Raw genomic sequence first — 24993 nt, 5'->3', positions numbered from 1 at the left:
GAGAAATGTCTTAACCTGCGGTAAAGAAGCGAGCTTCCTTTGAAAAAGGATAAACAAAGCGGAAACCTGGCCCTTGAGGGTACTGAGAGACAGACTCGAATCTAAGCCAGGCTGGAGAAACCCAGTATGGATGGAATGGAAAAGGACATTGGGAAGACTCTTATCGTCGCACCAACGGAAAAAGGCCTTCCAATGCCTATGGTTGATGCGGGAAGAGGATGGTTTCCTGGCTTTGACCATCATCTGAAACATCTGGTTGGAAAAAAACCTGATTCTCTTAAGGTTGCGGCCTCAACGGCCATGCCGTTAAATTCAGAGACCGAGAAATCTCGTGGTAAAGGGGGCCTTGCAAGAGAAGATCCGGACGGTCTGGAAGCCTCCAGGGGACGTCCGCGAGCATGTTCACCAGTTCCGCATACCAAGGCCTTCTTGGCCAGTCTGGAGCCACAAGAAACACTGGCACGCCTTCCGATTTTATCTTCTTGACCACTCTTGGGATCAAGGCAAGAGGTGGAAACAGATAAGGGAGTTGGAACTGGGACCACGGAATAACTAGGGCGTCGCAAGCAACGGCTAGAGTGTCCCTGGACCTGGCTACGAAACGCGGAACCTTGTGGTTCATCCGAGATGCCATGCGGTCGACATCCGGATAACCCCAGCGCTGGAATATCTGATCGAAGACTGCGAAATGGAGAGACCATTCGCCTGACGCTAGGCTTTGGCGACTCAGAAAGTCGGCTGCCCAGTTTTCCACCCCTGGAATTAGAACAGCGGAGATTGCTGGAACGTACTGTTCTGCCCAGCGCAGTATCTTGGCCACTTCTGACATCACTTGGATGCTGCGCGTGCCGCCATGATGGTTTATGTACTCCACAGCCATGGCGTTGTCCGACTGAATGCGGACCGGCTTGCCGACGAGAAGAGGTTGCCAGCGAAGAAGGGCCAGGAAGATTGCTCTGATTTCGAGAAGATTGATAGGGAGCAGAGCTTCCTGTGGAATCCAGCGTCCTTGGGCCATTCTTTGATGGAAAACCGCTCCCCAACCTAGAAGGCTGGCATCGGTGGTAATGACTTGCCACTGGAGCGGGAGGAAGGACCTCCCCTGGAGGACTGACGTACGCATTGCCCACCAAGTCAGGGAATGCCTCACTCTGAGAGGGAGGAGAATGGGGCGGTCTAAGGACAACGTCGTCTTGTCACAAGCTGAGAGGAGGGACAGCTGAAGGGGGCGAAGATGAAACTGTGCAAAAGGCAATGCCTCCATGGAAGCCACCATCTTCCCCAGAACTTTCATGCAGAGCCGAAGGGGAATGGGCTTCGGCCGTTTGAGAGCTCGAATTTCTTTGGACAGAGACGCAAATTTTTCCCTCGGAAGAAACACCCAGGCCAGATTCGTGTCGAATTCCATGCCTAGGAAGATCAGACCCTGAGTGGGTCTGAGAATGGACTTTTCTTTGTTGACTAACCATCCGTGATGGCCGAGGGTATCCAGGGTTATGTGAAGACTCAGGAGACAGTCTTGACGGGACGAGCCTTTGAACAAGAGATCGTCAAGATAAGGGATGATGAGAATCCACCTGGATCGAAGGATGGCCATGACCGTCACCATCACCTTCGTGAAAACACGGGGAGTAGAGGCTAGGCCGAAGGGAAGAGCCGTGAATTGATAGTGATTTTCCTGAATCTGATGTTGCAAACAAACAGGGATGTGAAGATAAGCATCCCGTACGTTCACAGAGCAGAGGAATTCTCCGGGTTCCATTGAGGCTATCACTGATCGAAGAGACTCCATTTTGAAGTGGAGAATCTTCACATGGCGATTGAGCAACTTGAGGTCCAGGATTGGCCGAAGGGTCCCGTCTTTTTTCAGGACTACGAAAAAATTTTAGTAGAACCCTGAAAACTGTTCGTCTGAGGGAACGGGGACAATCACTCCGGCGGAAAGGGAGGAGACGGCTTGAAAGAATCCTGGAACGTGGGACCGCTGTCTTGAGGGTCGAAACAGGAAAAAACGTCTGTTTGGCTGGGAGCAAATTCGATCTTGTATCCGGATGCGATGATTTCCCTGACCCAAGCATCGTCGACAACAGACAGCCAAGCGTCCGCGAAAAAGGAAAGTCTGCCTCCCACCCTGGAAAAACTTCCAGGTGGGGGTGACCCGTCACTTGGAGGAGAACCTTGCTGGGTAGATTTTTCTGTGGACGAGAAGGCAGAAAAGGGCCTAAACGGCCGGAAACTCTTTCTGTTAAAAAAGCGTTTTGGCCGAGACTGAGGGAGAGAAGTGCTCTTACCACCAGTGGCATCCAAAATTATTTGATCTAGCTTGGCTCCAAAGAGCCGAGAACCAAGGAAAGGCAGATTGGTAAGCGACTTTTTAGAGGTGGTACCTGCATTCCATGACTTTAGCCAAAGGACTCGGCGTACGGCTACTATGTTGCCGTTAGCCCTTGCTACGCACCCAGCCGCATCCAAGGAGGCGGCTAAGAGGTATTTACCCGCATGATTAATTTGATCTGCTAGATCTGTCAGCTCGTCCTGGAGAGCTGCCGCTAAGATGCCTCTGCGAAGAGTTTTTGCACAAGCTAAAATGACTTTTGCCACCCAGGAGGAAGCGAAAATAGAACAGAGAGAGGCGCCAGATGCCTCAAAAATAGACTTAGCCAGAGATTCTATCTGCCTGTCTGTTGGATCCTTAAGCGATGCCCCGTCCGGAAGGGATAGAACCGTCTTAGAGGCTATACGAGAGACGGGAGGATCCACCTCGGGGGCTTTGGTCCATTTTGTGAGCAGATCTACATCAAAGGGATACAGGACATCTAAGTACCTGCAGCCTGAAAAGCGTTGTTCAGGGTGCTCCCAATGTTTGGTTAGAGTAGTATTGAACTCCTTGTGGTTTGGAAGGGTTCGGGATGAAGGCCTCGCTCGTTTAAATGGAACAGAACATTCCTGAGGAGGAGGTTCGTCCTGCTTAATTTCCAAGGTTTGGAAGAGAGCAGAAAGAAGACTATCGACCATATTCCGCATTTTAGATATATTATCTGCTTCTGAGCTAGATCCCGATTGGGGATCGTCGTCAGACCTAGGGTCGTCCTCTGAAGACGGAGAAGGACACCTGGGAGAAGCCGACGGGCCTAGCGAACTGGAAGACGAGTCAGACAGAACATGCTTCCTAGAAATCCTACTCGGCCTGTCCCTCTGAAGGTCGCGGTCAGATGCGGACGACTCACCCTGAGAGGTGGTCGGTGCACAGGTGGCTGTAGATAGCTGAGGCTAACGTTCTAGGACCTGGACCAGGGACTGAGAGACTTTAGTCAGATCGGAGACCAACTGGAACATTGCAACGGCCCACTCTGGGAGAGGGGACGTGCCCTCATCCCGGGAATCAGTGTGCTCCTGAGAGGCCGACATAGCTGAAGGGCTGCAGGACAGGCAGAGGGGATACGACTGACCTGACACCCACTTCCTTTTACAGCGTGCACAAGCGTAGTGGATAACGGTGGGCTTGAAAGATAGCGCCGCTGAAGGGTTAAACATAGGTATGTTGAGCACTATGGCTGCACTAAAGGCTGCACTAAATAGAAGGGCTGCAGAGGAGAGACAATTTTTCTATTAAGCGCCGAGCCTACCGAAGTTCTGACGAGCTGGACCATGTCCCCCAAGCAGCGCAGGAAGCCAGTGAAATTGCAGGAGGAAGCTGGCTGTGATCTCGGTGGGTGGCACTTGGCGTCGTGACGAGACTAGGCAATGGCAGAGGAGGGGCGCGGTAAAAATGGAGATTGACGTCCTTAAAGAAAGTAGTGCTGTGATTGTGTGAAATGGGCGCGAGAAAAAGCGCGCCCAGAGTGGAAATTCACGCCCAGAGAAAAGGGGAGCGCGCTCCGAACAGGGAGGAGGGAGCGCGCTGAAAGCGAAACCATGTCTCCCTTCCCGCCGAGCTCTTATACTGATGCCCGCGGCGCCGATAATAAAAGGTGAGCCTGCGTTGAACCGCTGCTTACAAGGACCCCCCCTGTGTCCTAGTAGACCTTGTGTGCCTCTCTCCCTGGTCCTAGTATAACCGGAGCGCGGCTGCGATGTGATGCACGCGGCTGCAGTGGGGGAGTAGAGGCGGGAAATTCAAAGTTTGAAACCACTGCTTGTGAAGACATACGGGGCTAAAGGGATCGTTAGGATCTTACCTGACATCCCTGAAGAGGATGACCGCAGGGGCATGCATAGCAGACAGGCCGCTGGGAGAGGTCCTCTTACCCGTGTCACGTAGAAGACGGCGTCCTTTTGTTGGGAGCGATGGCGACTACCGTCTTCCTCTCAGCCCTGTCCTAGGCTAGGGATGAGAAGTTGTTTTGGCAAGGACCGGCCACCTGTGGTCCGCCCATAGCACCGAATGGTGATATGGAAAAAGTCCTGCCTGCGGTACTGAGAGTTGCGATGTGGGCGACACCACACTGCTCGCTCAGCCGCATGATATGGGAAAGCAGGGTGAACATTTACCCCGTTTCCCGATGTAGAATCTGGAAAATAAATGGGAAAAGATTAATACACACACACAAAAACCTAAAAGAAATTGGTTAGATGTGGATCTGGGGAGATCCCGGTCCGCCTCCTACAGACACTAAGCACAAACTGAGGTACCTGGTATCTGTCGGTGGGTGTATACTGCCGGGGAGGAGTCAATTTTCTTGTTTTTTTGCATAGTGTCAGCCTCCTAGCAGCAGCAGCATACACCCATGGTAATCTGTGTCCCCTAATAAGGCGATAAAGAATGGATCTCTTTGCCAAAAGTGTCCCGTAGCTTTTTTTTTAAAAAAAAAAAACCTGTCGGGTTCCCCCTCTTCCAGTGATGTTATTGGGTCTTAAGTTTTCCAGGTCATCTGCCTTGGCAAACACTGCCGCACAGCTTGTGTGTGATTCTGGACATCCCTTCGGACAGGTGGGAGAGCATCCTCCAACTCGCTCACTCTGCCCTCAACCCCCGTTGTATGCTCAGCTCCCTTTTGTACATGCGGACGGATAATGCATATGATTTCTTGGATTTAGCTCGCCTAGCCTACCATTGTAGTAAGGCGTAGCATTATATCCATTAATGAAGGGGATTCACCTGATAACACAGCAACAGATGCGTTCCCCCCCCCTTGGAGTCTTAATGCTCCCAGGGTAATCCTTTATAACAACCCCCATTCCAGGAAATTCATCACTCTTCATCATGCGCTATGGGGGAATATCTGAATCCTGTAGATGTTTTCTGAGGAATCTGGGGACCACTAGAGTCTCAGTGCTGGAAGCAGGTATGTAACTCCCTTAGCCCTCCTGCTCTTCTCGCCCATCCACGCTCCTCTGTCAGCATCACAAGCTGCAGCCCAGGAGCTCTTGGACCTCACACAGTTTACAGAGGTCAGGATCCACGGACAATCATACAACCCTAGAGTCCTTCAGGATGTGTTTAGCCAGGAATTGCCTGGGATCCCAGCAGGATAATGTTCAGGATGTATGGCGCTCTGCTGAAGCATGTCTTCTCAGGCCAAGAGCATAGTCACATCCCGAGCATGTAGAATCTGACATCAGACAAAAATGGGACAATCTTTCTCTCCCAAAACTCCCAGCAATCGGTCTCTTCACTTCCCAGATGTTTTCTGACTGTTGTAAACAGAAGAGGAGATGCTACACAATGGAAGACATAGCCCTGTCCCAACTTTTTTGAGCTGTGTTGCTGCCATGAATTACTAAGCGAGTTGTTTTTTTTTTTTTTTCAAATGAACTGGAAAAATGTCTAATGTTCAAGTACTAATCTGTGTTCTGTTGTGAAAAAAATATAGCTATAAGAGGTTTGGTTTCCAAATCATGACTTTCTTGTTTTCATTACATTTATACAGTGTCACAACTTTTTTGGAATTGGAGTTGTATAAAGCTTTGCTTATAGATGTTTAAAAAAACAAAACAACATTTGTGAAATTTCTTTCAAACCTTGATACACTGCTCTTTGTTTCTGTGCAGGTTGTGCAGCGAAGGAGAAGCCTGTTTATTATATTACTCTACAGAGAATTCCAGAGTGTACCACCAGGAGGCACCAAAATCTATGGAAGTAGATGCGGAGGTAAGAGAATCGCCAAGTTCTTCAAAATTGCATACAAGTTAATTAATTTTGCACAATCTGCAAATTGCCTCTTCAGAGAGGAAGAGGAGTAGAACTTTACAAAGCCACCTGTTAGAAGCAGCGATCCTACAAGTTACTATTTACTCTATGCAATAGAAGTCATATTGCAAGGCTCGTTAAAGGGTTGATAGTGACTTGTAGGATCGATACTTCTAACAGGTGGCTTTGTAAAGTTCTAGTCCTCTTCCTCTCTGAAGAGGCAATTTGCATATTTAATTTTCCAGGGGAGCACTGAATGACGAATAAGCCTCTTTACATTGACGTGCCAAGATCGGTATGTCGCTCTCCACAAGGAGAAAACTTACTCCTTAGACCTTCACTTTGCACAAAATTAAACATACTTTTTTTATCGCTGACTTCTTGCCCCTTTTTAAGAGTAAAAACTTGTGTGATCTGTTGGAATGGCCATTTAGTCTTTCACTGTAGAAAAATAAAATCTGGCAGATGTTTTACTACATGAAAACTTGCACATGATAAATTAGGCTGAAACATCTGGATAAAAAAACATTTCTTTAATTAAAGGGGTTTTCTGAAAATGTGACAAACATTGTGCATGTGATATAAATCAAACTGCAGTCACCCCAGTCACTTGTCAGGATGTCTGCTCGCTAAGGAAACGGGGCCTCCCTCTCCCCTTTAACTCCCACTACTTCAGCCCATCATTGTGCTCAGTGGAAAGGATTATTCCATCTCTGGGTGATGTTCTGCTGTGAAACCTCGGGATTCATGTAGGTCAGGGGTGGGGACTCTTTTTTTCTGCCAAGGGCCATTTGGATATTTATACCATCCTTCGGGGGCCGTACAAACTCCGCCCACAAATTACATCCTGACTCTGGCACTGGTGTCATGATTTAATCTTTCATTGCATGCCCTTCAATGTTCAGTAGAGAACACTGCATGTGTGTGCTAACAGAGCAAGAAGAAATTAATGAGATTGTGGCAAATCTAAATACAGCTCCCTGCCCAAGAATGCGGTCCCTGAGAATCTGCTCGGGGGCCTGATAAAAGGTCATCGAGGGCCGTAAATGGCCCTGGGGCCTGAGGTTCCCCACCCCTGATGTAGATGATCTTTTTCAGCAGAATGTGTTCTTTCTCACCTTTCTTTTCCTCAATCCATTCCTGAACAGTTTTTGCAGAGAGTTCATTGCTGAATTGACCTCCAAATTTCCCAACTTTCAATCAGATCAAATATCGGTGGCATTTGTAATTTTCTTTCCGACATAAATGGCTGATGTTTGATTCGGGTGTGTGGAGCCTATTGGCCAAAGTTTGGGGAAAGCGGACAACCCCGTTAGCTCATTCTGCAGCCAGTAGTAGTGCAGTATGGATGTTGTAGAAGGGACAAGGGTGTAAAATTTTAAATAAACCCAGCTACAAAAATTATTTTTTTTTTTATGCCCCAAATACTTGCATGTAAAGGAGTTATAACATGAACAAAGTACACTTAATAATCTTCGAATAAAAATAATTTCCACATTTGAATATGTTACAAAAAATGTTCCTGTGCTGAGATAATTTTATAAATGTGCCCCTGATGTGTACTGTGTAATGACTGTGTCCCTCAATTTATTCAACTAGAGAGGTGTTTTATGGTAAGATCAGCAAGATATTTTTGATTGGGTACTATTACTTGGTTAACTTCCATCGGCACTGCTGAAAACATTTCCTGAGAGGGGAAGGTGTCCCTCACTGCTCAGGTAAGGTTGTGCATGGCCGAAGCCAGTTTAGAATCCTACTCTGATTCAAAGTGGTGTCACCCGGTGATTATGACTGGGCAGTAGGAGGAGCAGTCTCATCCCCTCTGGCTCTGTCTCAGTAGTGATCTGGGGAGGTAGAAGAGGACCAGTGGGAGAGATCCAGTGATTTTGTCAAAGTGGCTGTGAGCAGAACTCCAAGTTGTTTGTCATAGAAAGCTGTGTGACCTGTATGGCCAAGAGAGCATTGACTGTTAAGCGGAGCTGACAAGTGCTCAAGAAAATCGACTGTAGATTGGGAGAGGTTGGTAAAGTTACCTATGGCCTGGTTGAATACTTGACCCACTCTGGGGGACACTGTTTCTGATGGAAATACAAAGGTACTGAGCAGGCAAGGGGTAAAGGTATTGGGGATAGAGGGAGCCTGGGTGACTTACCAGATGGTAAACATTTGTCATGAGCAAATAAAATAGGTGCGCACAGGTCATGGGGGGGAAAGGGGGGTTGAATTAAAAAAATTAATTCCTCCCTCTGGCGCAGTATCCATTGGCATGGTAGGCTTGAAAGTAAAGTAAGACCGGTGATCGACAATGAAGGTCAGTATGGATCTAGGGGTTCTCCCAAGAGCAGGAAACTCCCATCCATGAAAAGGCATAAAAGTGCTATTACTTTGTAGTGTGCGCTGCAAGGCTGTGGAGTCGGAGTCGGTGCTCATTTTGGTGGGGTCGGAGTTGGAGTCGGTATAAAATGGACCAACTCCTAAAATATATAATAAATTGGGTACAGTAGTTCAATGCAGAATGTGCTGAATATTTTTTCATAGGAATTTGGGAAAGTTATGAAATGTCCTATAAATGGCTGTTCTATTCCTGATCTAAGGCTACATTCACACACAGCGTTTTTGCTGCGTTTTTGTGGACACGTTTTTCAGCTGCAAAAGCCGATCAGATTTTTAAAAAACCGCATCACCTGAAAGGTTTTTGAGCTCATAGATAATGTTTTCAATATCAAAAGCAGATTAGAAATGTGCTCTATCTATCCATTTATCCATATCTGTCTCCATATCTTATCTGTACCAAAAAGAATGAAAGCCGGATAGCACACAGACTAAAGGTACTGTCACACTTGGCGATGTACCAGCGATCCCGACCAGCGATATGACGCGGTCAGGATCGCTGGTACATCGCTAAGTGGTCGCTAGTGAGCTGCCACACAGGCAGATCTCACCAGCGACATCGCTGGGGACGGGGATCGCTACTTACCTGTCACACTAGGCGATCCTGCGTCCTCCCGCCCGGCTCCACGCTCGTCGCTCGTCTCTCCACAGGAAGCCCAGCAGGAAGCTGACGACGAGAAACGGTCCTGGACGTTCTCGCGCGATCAGCGATAACCAGTGGGGGAGCCGGTCATTGGTAAGTATCATACATAGCGATATCGCTAGCAATATCGCTATAGCGTCACAAGTTATAGCGATATTGATAGCGATATCGCTTAGTGTGACAGTACCTTTACACTTCCTGCCAGGCAAAGGAAGAGGAAAGAGCGTCTCAAACATCATTAAAAAGATATTTTGTAAGTGACAAAGTTACTGTAACAATGACAGCAGATATGTCTAAAAGACAGCTCATACAGCTTGTTGTGAAGGACGGTGTACCATTAACATTATTTACATGACCAGCTTTTACAGCTCTTAATGGAGACATGGGCCCCAAACTTGGTGTTTCTCTGGAAAGAGAAAGTATTAGAAAATTAGTGATTGAAGAAGCCCTTAAACAAAAGGAAGATCTTAAAAAGACTCTGAAAAGACACTTCATGTTTCTTAAAATGGATGCTTGCACACGTCACAGAGTGAACTATTTTGCCATCAATGTTCAATATGTTTGTGACAACAAAAATTGTTACCAACACGCTGGCAATAAAAGATACTAAAGCTCATCACAGCAGCCAGTTTCTCCAGGCCTTAGTGGAAAAAGTCCTGCAAGATTACGAACTCAAAAAAGAACAGGTTCTTGCTATTGTAACGGACAATGCTTCACACATAAGTACAATTACACTGATGAATGAGAGTAATCAACAACAGCTATAGGAACATTTAGGATTCAGTATGTTTGAGATGGAAGGCCACAGTGCTGTTCATGTAACTGAGGAACAAACAGATATTACAACAGAAGAACAGCAAAATTATACTGTAGAAATAGATGATCTTGTTGAAGCTGCTTCAAAACACTTTCCTACTCATCACATGCGCTGTGTTGTGCACACGCTGCAGCTGGCAATAAGAGATAGTCTGCAAGAGGGACATGCTGGAAATCTGATTGGAAAAGTGAGGAAATTGGTTATTGCCGCCAGAACCCCTAAAATTGATTCCATCTTGAAGAGACGTGCTGGAAAAGGGCAATTGTTGATCAACTAAAACCGTTTCTTATAGATATGGCGAACCCTCAGGTAACCCTAAATGAAGGTCAATGGACACAGGTAGCTGAATTGAAGGAATTGCTTAATCACCCATTTACTGTGACTAAAAAATTACAAGCTAAGGATTTAACTCCTGGCATTTTCATGAGGGAGCAGAAGAACTTGCTATTTTGCTGTTTTTTGCCACTTATAGTTTATTACATAGTGATATATATATATATATATATATATACAGTGTGTATATATATGTATATATATATATACAGTGTGTATATATATGTATATATATATATATATATGTGTGTAATCGATATTACATAGTGTATTACATGTTTACAATTTATTACAGGTTTTTGTGTTCTAAAGATGTATTCCAATAAATATTATGTTCTATCTAAATATCTTGATTATTGTATCATAGAAATGATTAAATGTCTGGTGTTCACATTGTACTAGAATACATTTTTCACTTAAATATAAGCAATATATGTGGGAGTCGGTGTAAGGGAAATTGAGGGGTCGGAGTCGCAGGTTTGGCTTACCGACTCCACAGCCCTGGTGCACTGCAAGAGGTGGGCGCAAATGGAAGAGGCCCAAAGAGGTAAAAGCCTGAAGAGAATAAAAATGAGGGACAATCCCCCCAAGTAAAGCCACTAGGGAAGGAAGAGAAATGGTATTCACCTGTCTGATGTTTTTCGACAGCTGTAAAGTTACCTCTTTGATGACCTTTCATGATTGTGGAGTCACCAGAACTCCACCTCGCGTGATGGTTGACCTGCACCACCTTAGTAGACAGGTGGCCAATGGAGATGTGGCCTCTGCATGGAGCCACCCTACTGAGAAGTGCATGGTATGTGCTCCCTAACATGAAGAAAAACGGAGGACAGTCCCGTCACTTAGGCTAGTTTCACACTAGCGTTTCCTGGAGCTGCGGAGGGATGCGCACGGCCACCGTGAAGCTCCGCCCACGGCTGCACCTCCTCCGGTCAGCTCCGCCTATGGGCGCATGACGCTGCATGCTTACGCTATCTTTAGCACTGGGTACGCAGGCCGTTCACAGGTATGCGTTTGCCGGCGCATGCGTCCTTTTGACGGTGCGCCAATCACACCAAAATGCAACACGGTGCGTTTGGCGTAGGTCGGCACACCGTCAAAAGGACGCATGCTCCGGCAAACGCATACCTGCGCACGGCCTGCATACCCAATGCTAAAGATAGGGTACGCAGGTCGGCCGTGCGCATCCATCCGCAGCTCCAGGAAACGCTAGTGTGAGACTAGCCTTAGCTAGGAAAAAAAGGCAAAAAAAAATCACAATACAGCCTGATCTGCCTATTGTCTCAGGAGATATAAAAGACATGCAAACCTTTCTGAGACATTTTAATGATCTGCAGCTAATGTCATGATGCCAGATACCAAAGGAAACTTCAAAGGTCTTATGGACTCTTCCTCAGCAGGTGAGATGTTTTTATGGCACAAGGGAGACCTATAGGACATCAGGCAAGTGGTTTAATGTTATGACTGATTTGGTGTCGATTGTAGTCTGAATATTTGAGATGCGGTCTCTCCTGTGTTATCAATAACATCACTGTTTGTCTGCAGCAGCATATGGAGGCAATAGAATATCTCATCCACTGCTATCCTCAATACGCGACTGTAGAAAGCCTTCCCTGTGAAGACCTGGATGACAAGGTAGACATGCATGGCAATTTTTTTTTTTCTTACAGAGTTTGCTACTATGAGTAGAATAGTTATTGACGAGTCGTCTTAGAAGCTCAGCAAATGTTTACAGTATAGCTTTCCTATATACTATTTGGTGACATCTCACATCCTCTCAATGTTTATACATTACTGAATTCACACTATATGTTGGGTTTTGGTCGAGCTGTAGCTGCAGGACTGAAGTGGTAGCTCCAACAGCTTTGAGGCGAAAGGGACATGTTTCAGAACATGGTACAATATGAAATAGAAGAATGCTGTCAAATATTTATTATATTAACCTGATGAAGACCAAGAGTTGTAAATTATGTTGCTTGGTCCTGGGCTTTAGCATTGCACTATTTTATATTTGTGGCACAACGTTGGAGCAAAGGTTTTATCAGACACAGTCATGGACCCTGGGGAGAAGACAGAAGCAGTGTGTTACTTCTTCTGCTTTCTAGTTCGTCAGCTACATATAGTGCCTAATGTAGTGCTGCTCACCGGCTACATGTGTATGGTAGCATTGGCACTGCTGACGATTATGTAGGATCTGGCAGAGCTGCGGAGTCATAGCTAACCCAGATCAGCTCTGCCAGTGACCTATATCACTGTCGTGGGCTATTTTCCTCTGTAACTGGGACACAATATCCTTATTTACTTATAGTGGAAAAAATGAACCAGTAAAGTAAAAAAAAAAAAATTTGAATTTTTATTTTTTTCATACAAAGTAAATTTTATTGCATACATCAGGTATGGACATACCACTGGTGCAACCTTTGCCACCACACAGGGGCCCAAGATGTAAGGGGGTCCACATCTGCCTCCAAATCAGATGACTTTGTGCATTATGATGAGCAATTTGAATAAAAAGAGCCCATATATTGATCTTGCATAGTGGCTCCCTTTTCTTTGTTTGCCCCTGACATAACAAAAAACCTACATGTTATGTATCTACACAACTGTTATAATCTGGATAATTCATTCAACATATAATTTGGTGTGATGCATTCACAGAAAAAATATAAACTAAAAATAAACACGAAGCCAAAGATAATTATCTAGATTTACAAAAATAAGGGCACTAAAAAGTTGCAATGTAACCTTTCTTAATTTATATAAATTATTACTTTGTCTTGCATCAAACAAAGCCTAAGTGTTTCACACTTCAGTTTTTTGACGTCAGTCAAAATCCGTCGTTTTGCAAAAAAAAAAAACGTATTCGCCATTTTTTTTTTTGGTGGATACGTTTTTATTTCCCATTGACTTGCATTGCGGCGGATTTTGCATCCGTTTTTTGATCCGTCAAAATTTTGGTGTCCGTTGTCTTGAGTGGACAGACAATGAAACGTTTTATTTGTGTGTGTCAAAAAAGCGGATAGCAACGGATCCGTCGCTGTCCGCCATGCGTTATAATGGATGCCTATGGGCAGCGGATCCGTTGGCAACCGTTAATTGACGGAATCCGCCTTTTCTCTAGTCACCTTCCACGACAGCCATATCGGAGGATGTCTCCCCGCCCTAATGGGGGACAGGAAATGCACAAGAGGTTAAATAACCCTCCCCTTCCTGCTACATAGTGTTTTTCCTGTCCCCTATGGGGCATGAAGAGGTCCTGATAGTGGTGCCGTGGCTGGCGACCGGAGGCACTACAACATCAGCTACCTGTAACGCCGGGCAGTCAGCGGTCGGGGGCTCTGCTCCTCTTCCGTAGGAAGGCTGCTCCCGTCTCCACTTTGGTGGTACTCGGGACCCTTGCCCGTCCCTCCTGCGTCCCCTCAGAGGGGTAAAGCGGGGCGGTGCTGTGTGGCCGGGGTCCTCCTGGTGCTCCCCGGCGTCCTCCTCCCCATGCGGCATGCGATCCGGGCGCGCACGTGCACACCGGAGGTGGCGTCGGGACTGGCGCCGAACTTCCGGTTTGCCTTCCACCTGCGTGCTAGGCGGGAACGCACGCGCGACTGCGGGTGTGGTCCGGGGCCCCAGCCACCGGCCCTTCTGGGCTGAGCGTGGCTGCTCTTGTCAGATTGTCAGAGGATGGAGCACCGCCGAGTGTGCAGGGGCAGCCGCTGAGCAGCTGGGGAATTCAGCTGTGGGGAGAGGTGATTGAAATGACCCTCACCCGTGGACCGAGGGTAGGAGGAGCACACAACACGCTGAATGGACCTTGGTTATTCTAATCGTGGTCTGGGTGCGTCCAGGTAAGGCCATTATCTGTGCAGTGACTGTGGCAGACTGACCATGGACAGCGACAAACCCTTACTGCCTGCTACTGCGGGCACAGCATCACCCTCCTACTGTAAGTAGCGGGGTGGGTCCCCCCTTTTCTGTCCAGAGTAGTCTCGGAGGTGGCTTAGTATGCCTTCTCTCTCTTGTAGGGAGACAAGGCCTCTGACCCTAAAAAGAGTAAACCAGGTGTGGTTCCAGGCCTCCCTCTTCATATAGGGGTAACTTTGTCTGCCCTGCACGGACGATGTATTACGTACAGAGCAGCCCTCCCTACTGGACAGTATAAAAACTCATCGGACAAGAAGTTCAATCTTGTAGGACGACATTTTCCCAGCCACAGCCCCCTCCTGCTAGGAGGAAATCGGCACCTGTGTAATCTGACTCTGGTGAATTTGATACCTCTAAGTCAGAGGATGCTTGGGAAAATGAGGGTTCCACTTCCACCCTCAGATCTGGGAATACTATCTCTCTTCCGAAGGTGCCTCCGGCCTTTCTAGGCTGAGCGTTACTACATTTGTCACGGCCGATAAGCAGCTTGAGGCTGGGCCGGGAATGAGAGACCAGATTAGTTAGTACGGGAGGAGGAAGTGGAATTCTCTATATAAGATGAGATGTTTGGAGGGGCTGAAGCCTTCACGGCTGGTAATGGGCCCCTCCCGAGAGAGACTTGGTGTCACCTCAGAATTGAGGAATCGGTATTTCCCGTGGACAGAGATGGCTCCTTATGGGAAGTCCCTAAAGTGGACGTGCAGGAGAGCGTCTCTTCCATTTAAGGGCAACTCTCAATGGCAAGCTTGCTCAGGAAATCCTGGGACGCCTCCACAACCCTGCTTAAGGCCAATATAGCCTCTACGTGTGTAGCCGGGTCCCTGTCTGCTGGTGGCGTACGCCGGAGGATCACCTCACTCAGGGGACCTCCAGGGAAGAAACCCTTGACTGTCTTTCCCTATTACAAAAGCGACAAGGTTCCTAGCGGATGCTTCCGATACGTCCGTCCGGGTAGCAATCCATAACCTCAAACCAATGGGTTATTTGCACCTTTCACGATGAACTGAGATTGAGGTTCGAGAGTCCTCCGCCTCAATGCCTAAGAGTGACATCCTTGCAGGCATACCTCCAAAAATCCTTGCTGTCAGACATAGACACTTCTGCAAGGCGATTTACCCAGCTCCACGCTGTGCATGACTGCTCCTGTCGGGTGTCACTAGGCGGCTTGAAGCAGGTCCGGACCAGAATGGGAGACCAGCGGGCAAATCGACAGGAGGTAGGCAGAGGCCACTACTCTCACCTCTTCGTAATTGTAATACCCTCAGGAAAGCAGGGTTATAATAAACTTAAAACCGTGGAACGAAGTGGTAAAGTACAGATGATTCATGATGGAGTCGGTTAAGTCGGCAATCCCCCTCATAGGATAAATTGGGTGTTGGCGACAATAGTCCTGAGGGACGCTTACTATCATGTCCTGATTCATCCAGACCACAAGGAATTCCTCAGGTTTGCGGTTTTCCAGGGTCCCGGGGTCAACCACTACCAGTTCAATGTCCTGCCGTTTGGGGTGTCAGCAGCCCCTCGAGTGTTTACCAAGATAATGGCAGAGGCAATGATCTTCATTTGCCAGCAGGGGATTTGCATTGTCCCATACCTAGACGACCTTCTAATAAGGGCTTCATCCATGACTCGCCTGAACAGGACGTAGGAAAGTCCCTGGAGATTTTACAGTCCTTGGGTTGGATCCCCAACCTGGAGAAATCAGACCTTTTCCTTCGTCAGGGAAGAAGTTCTTAGGGATACTCCTGGACTCAGGAAGGCGAACATCTTACCCAGGGAACGACAACTCGACCTTGTTCAGAGGTCCTCCAGGTTCGGAGACCAGAGAACATCAACCCTGAGACGCAATGTCCATCCTAGGTTCGCTTACAATGTGCGTCCAAACTGTTTCCTGGGCTCAAGCCCATACTCTGTTCCTTCGGTCCTATGTACTCCGGTGTTTGAAGAAGTATCGGAATACTCTGACCAAGAGAACCCCTCTTCCTGGTCATGTGAAGGCGTCTCTCCTATGGTGGCTGGACTACCAGAACCTCCAGCGGGGCGTCAGCTGGGATCAGCTCTCCCTGAAAATTGTCACCACAGACGCCAGTCCGGGGGGGGTATGGCCCCCAGATGTCAGAGCCAGCTCCTCAAATGTGAGAGAACTGAAAACTGTGGAGAAAGCATTGAAAGCAGCATCAACCCTTGTCCAAATCATCATGTACTTGTCTGCCCAGACCATGCGACTACAGTGTCCTACATCTGACACCAAGGAGGCACGAAATTCTTCAACCAAAAAATTGGTAGCTGCAAGAAATTTTTCTTGGGCAGAGAAACGTCTGTTGTCCATATCAGCAGGCGAACTTCCTCAGCAGGAAGGATGTTCATTCCGGGGAATGGAGCCTAGACCAAACAGTATTTTGTCTCTGGTGTCAAGGTGGGGAAATCCCGATGTGGACCCTTTTTGCCAGCGACAAAACGCGAAGGTGGAAACATTTTTCCCTCAGTCCTACCGACGGAGCGTGGGGACTAGATGCCTTCTCCCATCTGTGGCAGTTCAATCTGGCTTACACCTTCCCTCCAATTCCCACGGTAGTGAGAACACTGCAGAAGATACGGGCAGAACAAGTCGTTACAATCCTAATGGCTACCTTGTGGCCAGGGAAAAGCTGGTACAGAGCCCTACGGAACATGGCTCAAGAAGGCCCAATACTTCTGCTCACAAGAGGGCCAGTCTCCTTTACGAAGACCCTGTACTGCACCCAGACCCGCGCAGAATGAACCTTGTGGTCAGGCTACTGAAGCCAGAATTCTAATGGCTTAAGGCCTTTCCGAGGAAGTGATCCAAACTCTACAGGGCCACCGGCCATTCTAGGCTGAGCATGGCTAGCGCCATTTACAGGAAGGTTTGGAAGATGTTCTCATCTTGGTGTTCCCTAAGTGCCCTGGAACCCTTCCATCCTGATATCACAGATCTTAGAATTTCTTCAAGACTGCTTAATTCTAGGGCTCACTCCTAGTACACTAAAGGTACAGGTATCAGCTCTTAGTTCATTTTACAATCAAGAACTGGCAAGCCATCGCTGGATCAAGCGATTCATAACCTCAGCAACTAGAATTCTTCCCAGACTCTGTAGTCAGTTTCTCCGTGGGACTCGAACCTAGTTCTTAAAGGCTTGACCAGGGAACCATTGAGCCACTGTCTTCCACGGCTCTGTTTTTGGTAGCAATTACTACAGCATGGCGCATAGGAGAATTACAGGCCCTTTCAATACAGGAGCCATACTTGACCATCACGGAAGATAGCATCTTCCTAAGGTTAAATCCTCCTTTATGCCTAAGGTAGTCTCAAACTTTCATAGGTTCCAGGACATAGTATTGCCTTCCTTCTGTACAAACCCCTCCAACAAGAAAGAAGAAGCCTTTCACACCCTCGACGTCTTTAGAGTAGTTCTCTTCTACCTCCAGCAGACTGAGAGTTGGAGGATTGACCAGATTTTTAATTATTCAAATTTCCGGTCGGAATAAAGGCAAAAGGCGGCAAAAATTACAAACACGAATTGGATCAGGCAAGCTATCAGCCTCACCTACTCGTCACAGAACGTTCCTCCTACATCTCTGAAAGCCCACTCTGCTCATCAATATCAACATCATGGGCAGGAAGAGGGAACGCATCTTCTGAGCAGATATGCAGAGCCGCCACCTGGTCGTCTGTACATACATTCACCAGACACTATACATTAAATTTCCACAGGGATTTAACGTTTGGCAGATATGTTCTGCAGGCTGTTGTCCCTCCCTAAGAAATTAGTTGTTGGTATTTCTCCGATATGGCTGTCGTGGAAGGTGACTAGAGAAAATAGAATTAGTCTTACCGGTAATTCGGTTTCTAGGAACCTTCCACGACAGCACTAATTTCCCTCCCTATCTGATACTCTTATTGGATGATTCCTACACCTTGGTGGTAACTATACATGCTAGTGTGTCCAGAAAAAACACTGGACATAGCAGGAAGGGGAGGGTTATTTAACCTCTTGTGCATTTCCTGTCCCCCATTAGGGCGGGGAGACATCCTCCGATATGGCTGTCGTGGAAGGTTCCTAGAAACCGAATTACCGGTAAGACTAATTCTATTTATATACTGAGCATGCCCAAAACAATTTCCTTTCATGAATTTTTAACCCCAAATTCCGTTCTGGCAGCAAAAAAATTCTCTCACTCTGTCTCTCTCCTTTTCCAGAGTCCTGTCGCTTTAAATTTCATGAACTATCAGCTAAAACGGATCCGTCAAAAAAACTGATCCTGTGTCATCCGTTCATGGCAAAACGGAAACGGATCCGTTTTTTAACACTGGCGGATTTTGACTGACGTAAAAAAACTGAAATGTGAAACAGGCCTTATACAGCCACATCAGTGGAAAAATAGTGGAGTGGCAAAAAAAGAAATATAGCCGCCATAGTGACCTCAAGAGATCTTGACAATGGTGCTCTGCTATTTCTGTCAGTCCCATAGACCATAAATAGTGCAACTCCACTCCGATTAGGAAGCGATATGGAATAACTTGATTTTTTGGAAATAACCCTTTAATGTTCCTTGAAGCCTGGGTATTAAGGGAGGTTATTAAGGGGTTGTGTTTTTTTTTTTTTTTTTCTCAGCTTGCAGTGGCCAACATGTTATTTGAGAAGGGTCTGCTGACCACCAAAGAGCGGCTGACTCCATTATCAAGAACTGTGGAAATTGAATGATTTTAGAATGAAGAACCATCCATCGATACTGTGAAGACAGATTGTGTCCTATGAAGTTCTGAGAACTGTACACACCTTAGAGATGATCTGCTTCAAGATGGTCACCACCACATTAAGTTAAATATTTCTTTGAAATGTAATTTAAAGATGTTTTTATTTCTGTAATATTGGCATTTTCTATAGCCTTGGAAATGACTTGTGTATATTGTAAATGCTTTATTGACCGAATGCATTATATTTTCAATGATTAAATATTTTAGGAGTATAATTAAGACTAAGGAATGTTGTCTATAATGCTAAGGTGTGTGTGTGTGTGTTTGTTTTTTATCACCCTGGACCACGCTAAAACAGGAAAATCCATGGGTTTTTTTTTCCAGCACCAGCATGGTGTAAATGTACTCTACATGGCTTAAATTGGGGGACACCTGACCTATATTAGTTTCTTGTATTTGCCATTCTAAAACCGCATTCCTGAGGTTTGGCATGGATGTTGAATGAGAAGGGCTTGCACTGTTTTCCATTTTCTGAGGTGACCTCACCTGTACCTGGTGTCCAGAACATGTAGCTCTGGAGTACAGCGATACCCTACGTGTGGTCAAAAACTACTTTTGCGGCATGGTGTAAAGCTCAGAAATGAAGAAGCTTCATGTTGGAGTTCAGATTTTGCTTGAATAATTTGAGGGTGTCATGTCACATTGGCAGAGCCCCTGAGGTGCCAGAACAGCAGAAACCCCCCATATGTGACCTTATTTTACAAACTACACTCCCCAATGAATTCATCTAGGGGTGCAGTGATCATATAGACACCACATGTGCGTTACAGATTTTTATCCTGTTGGGCGGTGAAGAAAGAGTAATTACAATTTTACCACTAAAATGTTTTAGCCACAAGTTTTTAATTTTTCTAAGGGCCAATAGGAAAAAATGGACTTTAGTTTGTTGTAAAAATTTCTCCTCAGTGCAACAATACCCTACATGTAAATGGGAAATACTTTTCCAGTACAGTGCAAAGCTCAGAAGGGAAAGAGCGCCAGATTATAGTGTAGATTTTACTGTTATGATTTGAGGGTGCCATGACCCAGTGAGAGAGCCCTTGAGGTGCCAGAACAGCAGATCTCCCCATAAGTGAGCCCACTTTATAAAATACACATCTTGATGACTTAATCTTAATCATATTGTCACAACAGGTGTGTCATAGAATTTTATACCATTGGGCTGTGAAGAAAAAATAAACATTTTTTTGCCACAAAAAAAAAATAGTTTAATCCCCAGATTTTACATTTTCACAAGGAGTGAATGGGTAAAAATGGCAACAAAATTTGTCCCACAATTTCTGCTGAATGTAGAAATACCTCATATGTGGCTGTACAGTACTGCTTAACCATACAGAGAGACTTGGTGGGTTTGAGCGCGATTTGCCTCCTGGGTGTAGTGACAATTTTCACTCCATGGGTATTTTCCAGAAACAAGCAGTAGTGGATGTTACTGAGGAAACTGCAAACTGCCACTGTAGAGCCCAGTAAGTTATAGTGACCAGTACGTTGTGGAGCCCAGCTCATGCTTCTGGAGACACACACCTGTAAATTAGGCGGTCTGTCATCGCTACAGAAATGACAAACATGTGGACACTAAATGTGGAGTAGGCACACTGGAGCTCAGAAGGGAGAGGGCAATTTGGATTAGAAAACGCAGAATTCTGCGATTTCTTTTGGGGTGCAAGTAGCCATAGCACTTTTCCAGAGCCTTTGTGCTAATCCTATATTTCCATTGACAGTTGAATGACCCGAGTGGGGACTTGGAATTTTTGTGGATTAAGTTGAAGCTTTTATTGGGAACATTTTAAATGATGTTTGGGATCGCATTTATCCTGCACTCTACGCTGAGCACTTACTTTGGGGTTTCCATCTAAATCACTGAGTGACGTGATTCAAATCATAGAATATTAGAGTTGCAAGGTACCTCAAGGGTAATCGTGTCCAAACCCCTGCTCAATGCAGCGCAGGATTCACTAAACCATCTTACAGATGTCTGTCCAGCCTATGTTTGAAAATTTCCATTGGAGGAGAACTCATTACCTCTAGTGGCAGCCTGATCCACTCATTGATCACCCTCACTGAAGTTTTTTCTAATATCTAATGTTTCTTTTCCATTTCCGTTTCATTCCATTGCTTCTTGTGTTTCCATGTGCAAATGAGCATAAGGATGATCCTCTTACACTGTGACATCCCTTCAGATATTTGTAACCAGCTATTAAGTCTCCTCTTAGCCTTCTTTTTTTATAAACTAAACATTCACTGATCTTTTAACCATTCCTCATAGGACATGCTTCACAGTCCTCACACCATCCTGGTAGCACTTTTCTGAACTTGTTCCAGTTTTTCAATGTCTTTTAAAGTGTGGTGCCCAGAACTGGACAAAGTATACTATGACTTCAAGTGATCTAGACTCTATGCTTCTCTTAATACATCCAAGAGCTGTTTGCCTTTTTTCTGCTGCATCACACTGTTGACTCATGTGCAGTATGTGATCTATTAGTATACCCAAGTCTTTCACACGTGCTGTTGCTTAGTTCTATTCCTCCCATTATGTAATTATGTAGATGTAATGTTTGTTTTTCTTGCCCAGATGAAGAATCTTTCACTTCTCCCTGTTGAATACCATTCTATTACTCTGCCCATTGTTCAAGCTTATCTAGGTCCTTCTGAATCCTTTCTCTGTCTTCTCTAGTGTGAGCTATCCCTTCTAGCTTTGCATGGTCTGCAAATTTGATCAGTTACCTTTTAGTTCTCTTATCTAGGTCATTTATAAAAATGTTGAGCAACACTGGGCCAAGACAGAGCCTCATGAGTCAATCTAACCGTAGCCTTGTCAATCCCATACTTGGTCATTTTTTCAATAAGGATAGTATGAGATACTTTATCAGATGCTGAAGTCGAGATATACTATATCTACCGCATTTCCCTGATCCACCCAGTCAGTGATTCCATCATAGAAGGAAATTAGATTAGCCTGGCATGATTTGTTTGCTACAGATCCATGCTGGCTCTGAAACCTTTGAGGGATCCACTCACTATAATGAGGCAGCACAGTTAATCTGGACTCTGTCTGGCCTTTATTCAGTGGTTTCCTTCCTTTCAGAAGTGCACAAAGTTGTGGCGGACTGCACTTTTATGCACACCTAAAAAGATGGACATCGCCGGATCATAGGCTAAGCAGCGTCCATAGTGCCTCCATCTGCCTCATTATAAGGAGTATACTGCTAAGGGTTCCGTCTGAATCACGTATTTCAGATATTTACACGGAAACCCCAGTGTAAGGGCTCGGCGCACAGTGTAGGATAAATGTGAGCCGAGCCTTACTGCAATCTTTGAGAGGCAGAATAAATAAAACAGCAGGTGAAGAATTGGTTTTACTTATATTTTACGCCGTTCCTCATGCGATATAAGTGATTAGGTGACTTTATTCTTTGGGTCGGTGTGATTACAGCGATACCAGATTTATTGGGTTTTTTATGTTTGGCTGCTGTCACACACTAACAGACCCCCTTTATTGCAAAAAATAGATCTCAAAATATAGGTTTTTGCATCCCCATCATTTTTTCCATATTTCATTAACCCCTTTACCCCCAAGGGTGTTTTTGTACGTTCATGACCGGGACAATATTTACAATTCTGACCACTGTCCCTTTATGAGGTAATAACTCTGAAACGCTTCCATGGATCCCACTGATTCTGACATTTTCTCGTGCTATATTGTACTTCATGTTAGTGGTAAAATTTCATTGATATAACTTGCGTTTATTTGTGAAAAAAAATGGAAATTTGGCGAAAATTTTGAAAATTTCGCAATTTTCCAACTTTGAATTTTTATGCCCTTAAATCACAGAGATATGGCACACAAACTTAACCAACATTTCACATATGTTTACTTTACATCAGCACAATTTTGGAACCAAAATTTTTTTTTTGTTAGGAAGTTATAAGGGTTAAAAGTTGAGCGATTTACACCATTTTATATCTACGGACCACATCACATTTGAAGTCACTTTGAGGGGTCGATATGATAGAAAATACCCAAAAGTGACACCATTCTAAAAACTGCTCCCCTCAAGGTGCTCAAAACCACATTCAAGAAGTTTATTAACCCTTCAGGTGCTTCACAGAAACTTTTTGAATGTTTAAAAAAATGAACATTTAACTTTTTTTCACAAAAAAATTATTTCAGGTCCAATTTTTTCTATTTTACCAAGGGTAACAGGAGAAATTGGACTGAAAAAGTTGTTGTGCAATTTGTCCTGAGTACGCTGATACCTGAAATGTGGGGGGGAAACCACTGTTTCGGCGCATGGCAGAGCGCAGAAGGGAAGGAGCGCCGTTTGACTTTTTCAATGCAAAATTGGCTAGAATTCAGATTTGTCACGTTTGGAGAGCCCCTGATGTGCCTAAACAGTGGAAACCCCCCACAAGTGACCCCATTTTGGAAAGTAGACCCCCCAAGGAATTTATCTAGATATGTGGTGAGAACTTTGAACCCACAGGGCTTCACAGAAGTTTAGAACGTACAGCCGTACAATTAAAAAAAATCATATTTTTTCCACAAAAATGATCTTTTCACCCCCAATTTTTATTTTCCCAAGGGTAACAGGACCCTAAAAGTTATTGTTATTTGTCCTGAGTACACTGATGCCCCACATGTGGAGGTAAACCACTACACCAATTTGGACCCTGAGGGGCCCCGCCCACAAAATCGGACCCTGAGTGATCCCGTCCACCAATTCAAGCCCTGAGGAGCCCAGGCCACCGAATTGGATCCTGAGGGGCCCCACCCACCAAATCAGACCCTGAGGGGCCCCACAGGCCAAAGTGGCCCCTGAGAGGCACCCATAGTAAAAACGGATCCTGAGTTGAAAGTCTTGCAGGGGCAGCAGGCAAGTCTCTCTTAGGCTGTGTGCCCACGTAGCGATTTTTAAGCGTTTTTGCCGCGATTTTCGGCGCAAAAACGTTTAAAAATCGTGTACAGAATGCCCCCCATGCATTCCTATGGCATTCCGCACATGCTGTGCTAATGCTGCGCTTTTTTCCGCGGCGGAATCGCATCGCGGAAAAAATCGCAGCATGCTCATTCTTTTGTGCGGAATCGCAAAGAATTGCCGCGATTCCGCACCCATAGGAATGCATGAGAATCGCTTACTTCCCGCATGTGGCTCTGCCCACCATGCGGGAAGTTAAGCGTCTCATGTGCGGTTGGTACCCACGGTGTGGAGGAGAGGAGACTGTCCTCCAGGCCCTGGGTACCATACCCCTGTAAAAAAAAGAATAAAAAATAAAAAATCGGGGTATATTTACCTTCCGGCGTCCCGCGCTGCATTCCCGGCCTAAGCGTTCCCAGTAATGCCTTGCGGCAAGGCCCTGTGATGACGTAGTCTCGCGTTACTCTAGCGGTCTCGCGAGATCGCTATAGCAACGCGAGACTATGTCATCACAGGTCTCGCAAGGCATTACTGGGAACGCTTAGGCCGGGAATGCAGCGCGGAACGCCGGAAGGTAAATATACCCCGATTTTTTTTTTTTAAATTTTTTTTAGCATTTTAACATTCTATCTTTTACTATTGATGCCGCATAGGCGGCCTCAATAGTAAAAACCTGGTCACACTTGTCAAACACTATGTTTGACGAGTGTGACCAACCTGTCAATCACTTTCCAAGCGATGCTTCAAATCGCTTGGAAAGTGCTTGAATATCGCACGCGAAAATCGCGGCAAAGTCGCGATCATAATCGCGGTGAAAAAACCGCGCTATTTCTGGGAAGGAGTCCGGTTTTTAGTGTCCGGAATAAAACGCTACGTGGGCACATAGCCTTAAAGGGCAGCCCGGGCTCCATTTCAAAGCACTATCTGTACTTCCTTCAGGAAATACACATCTAGTTATTATTTTACTTCTTCTCTGCGTTCTCTGCAATTAATGCGGCCCGAACCGCTCGGCGCAGAGAACCCGTTCAGGCGGCGTTTCGAAGTCCTCGGTGGGGACTGGAGTGCTATGTA

At 45.8% G+C, this 24993-nt stretch overlaps 1 protein-coding gene across 4 annotated transcripts in view; it reads left to right on the top strand.

Annotated features, from left to right (window-relative positions):
* The window catches only part of RIOX1 (ribosomal oxygenase 1), a 68293-nt gene extending 49072 nt beyond the window's left edge, over positions 1–19221 (top strand). For 2 of the 4 annotated variants that reach the window (XM_073557529.1, XM_073557531.1), the window contains 3 exons: positions 5992–6091; positions 11863–11949; positions 18864–19221. In XM_073557529.1, coding sequence (XP_073413630.1) covers positions 5992–6091; positions 11863–11949; positions 18864–18953 — 277 coding nt within the window. In that variant the 3' untranslated portion in view covers positions 18954–19221. Of the gene's footprint in view, positions 1–5991; positions 6092–11859; positions 11950–18863 lie in introns of all 4 variants that reach the window. The other 2 variants (XM_073557528.1, XM_073557530.1) reach the window with 1 other exon arrangement.
* The last annotated feature ends 5772 nt before the right edge of the window (positions 19222–24993 follow it).

The sequence above is a fragment of the Dendrobates tinctorius genome, unplaced genomic scaffold (genome assembly GCF_039654945.1).
Source record: "Dendrobates tinctorius isolate UK_male_01 unplaced genomic scaffold, ASM3965494v1 ptg000250l, whole genome shotgun sequence".
NCBI classification, from domain to species: domain Eukaryota; kingdom Metazoa; phylum Chordata; class Amphibia; order Anura; family Dendrobatidae; genus Dendrobates; species Dendrobates tinctorius.
Note: the sequence above shows the minus strand (reverse complement) of the source record. Positions and strands in the feature narration are given on the sequence as shown.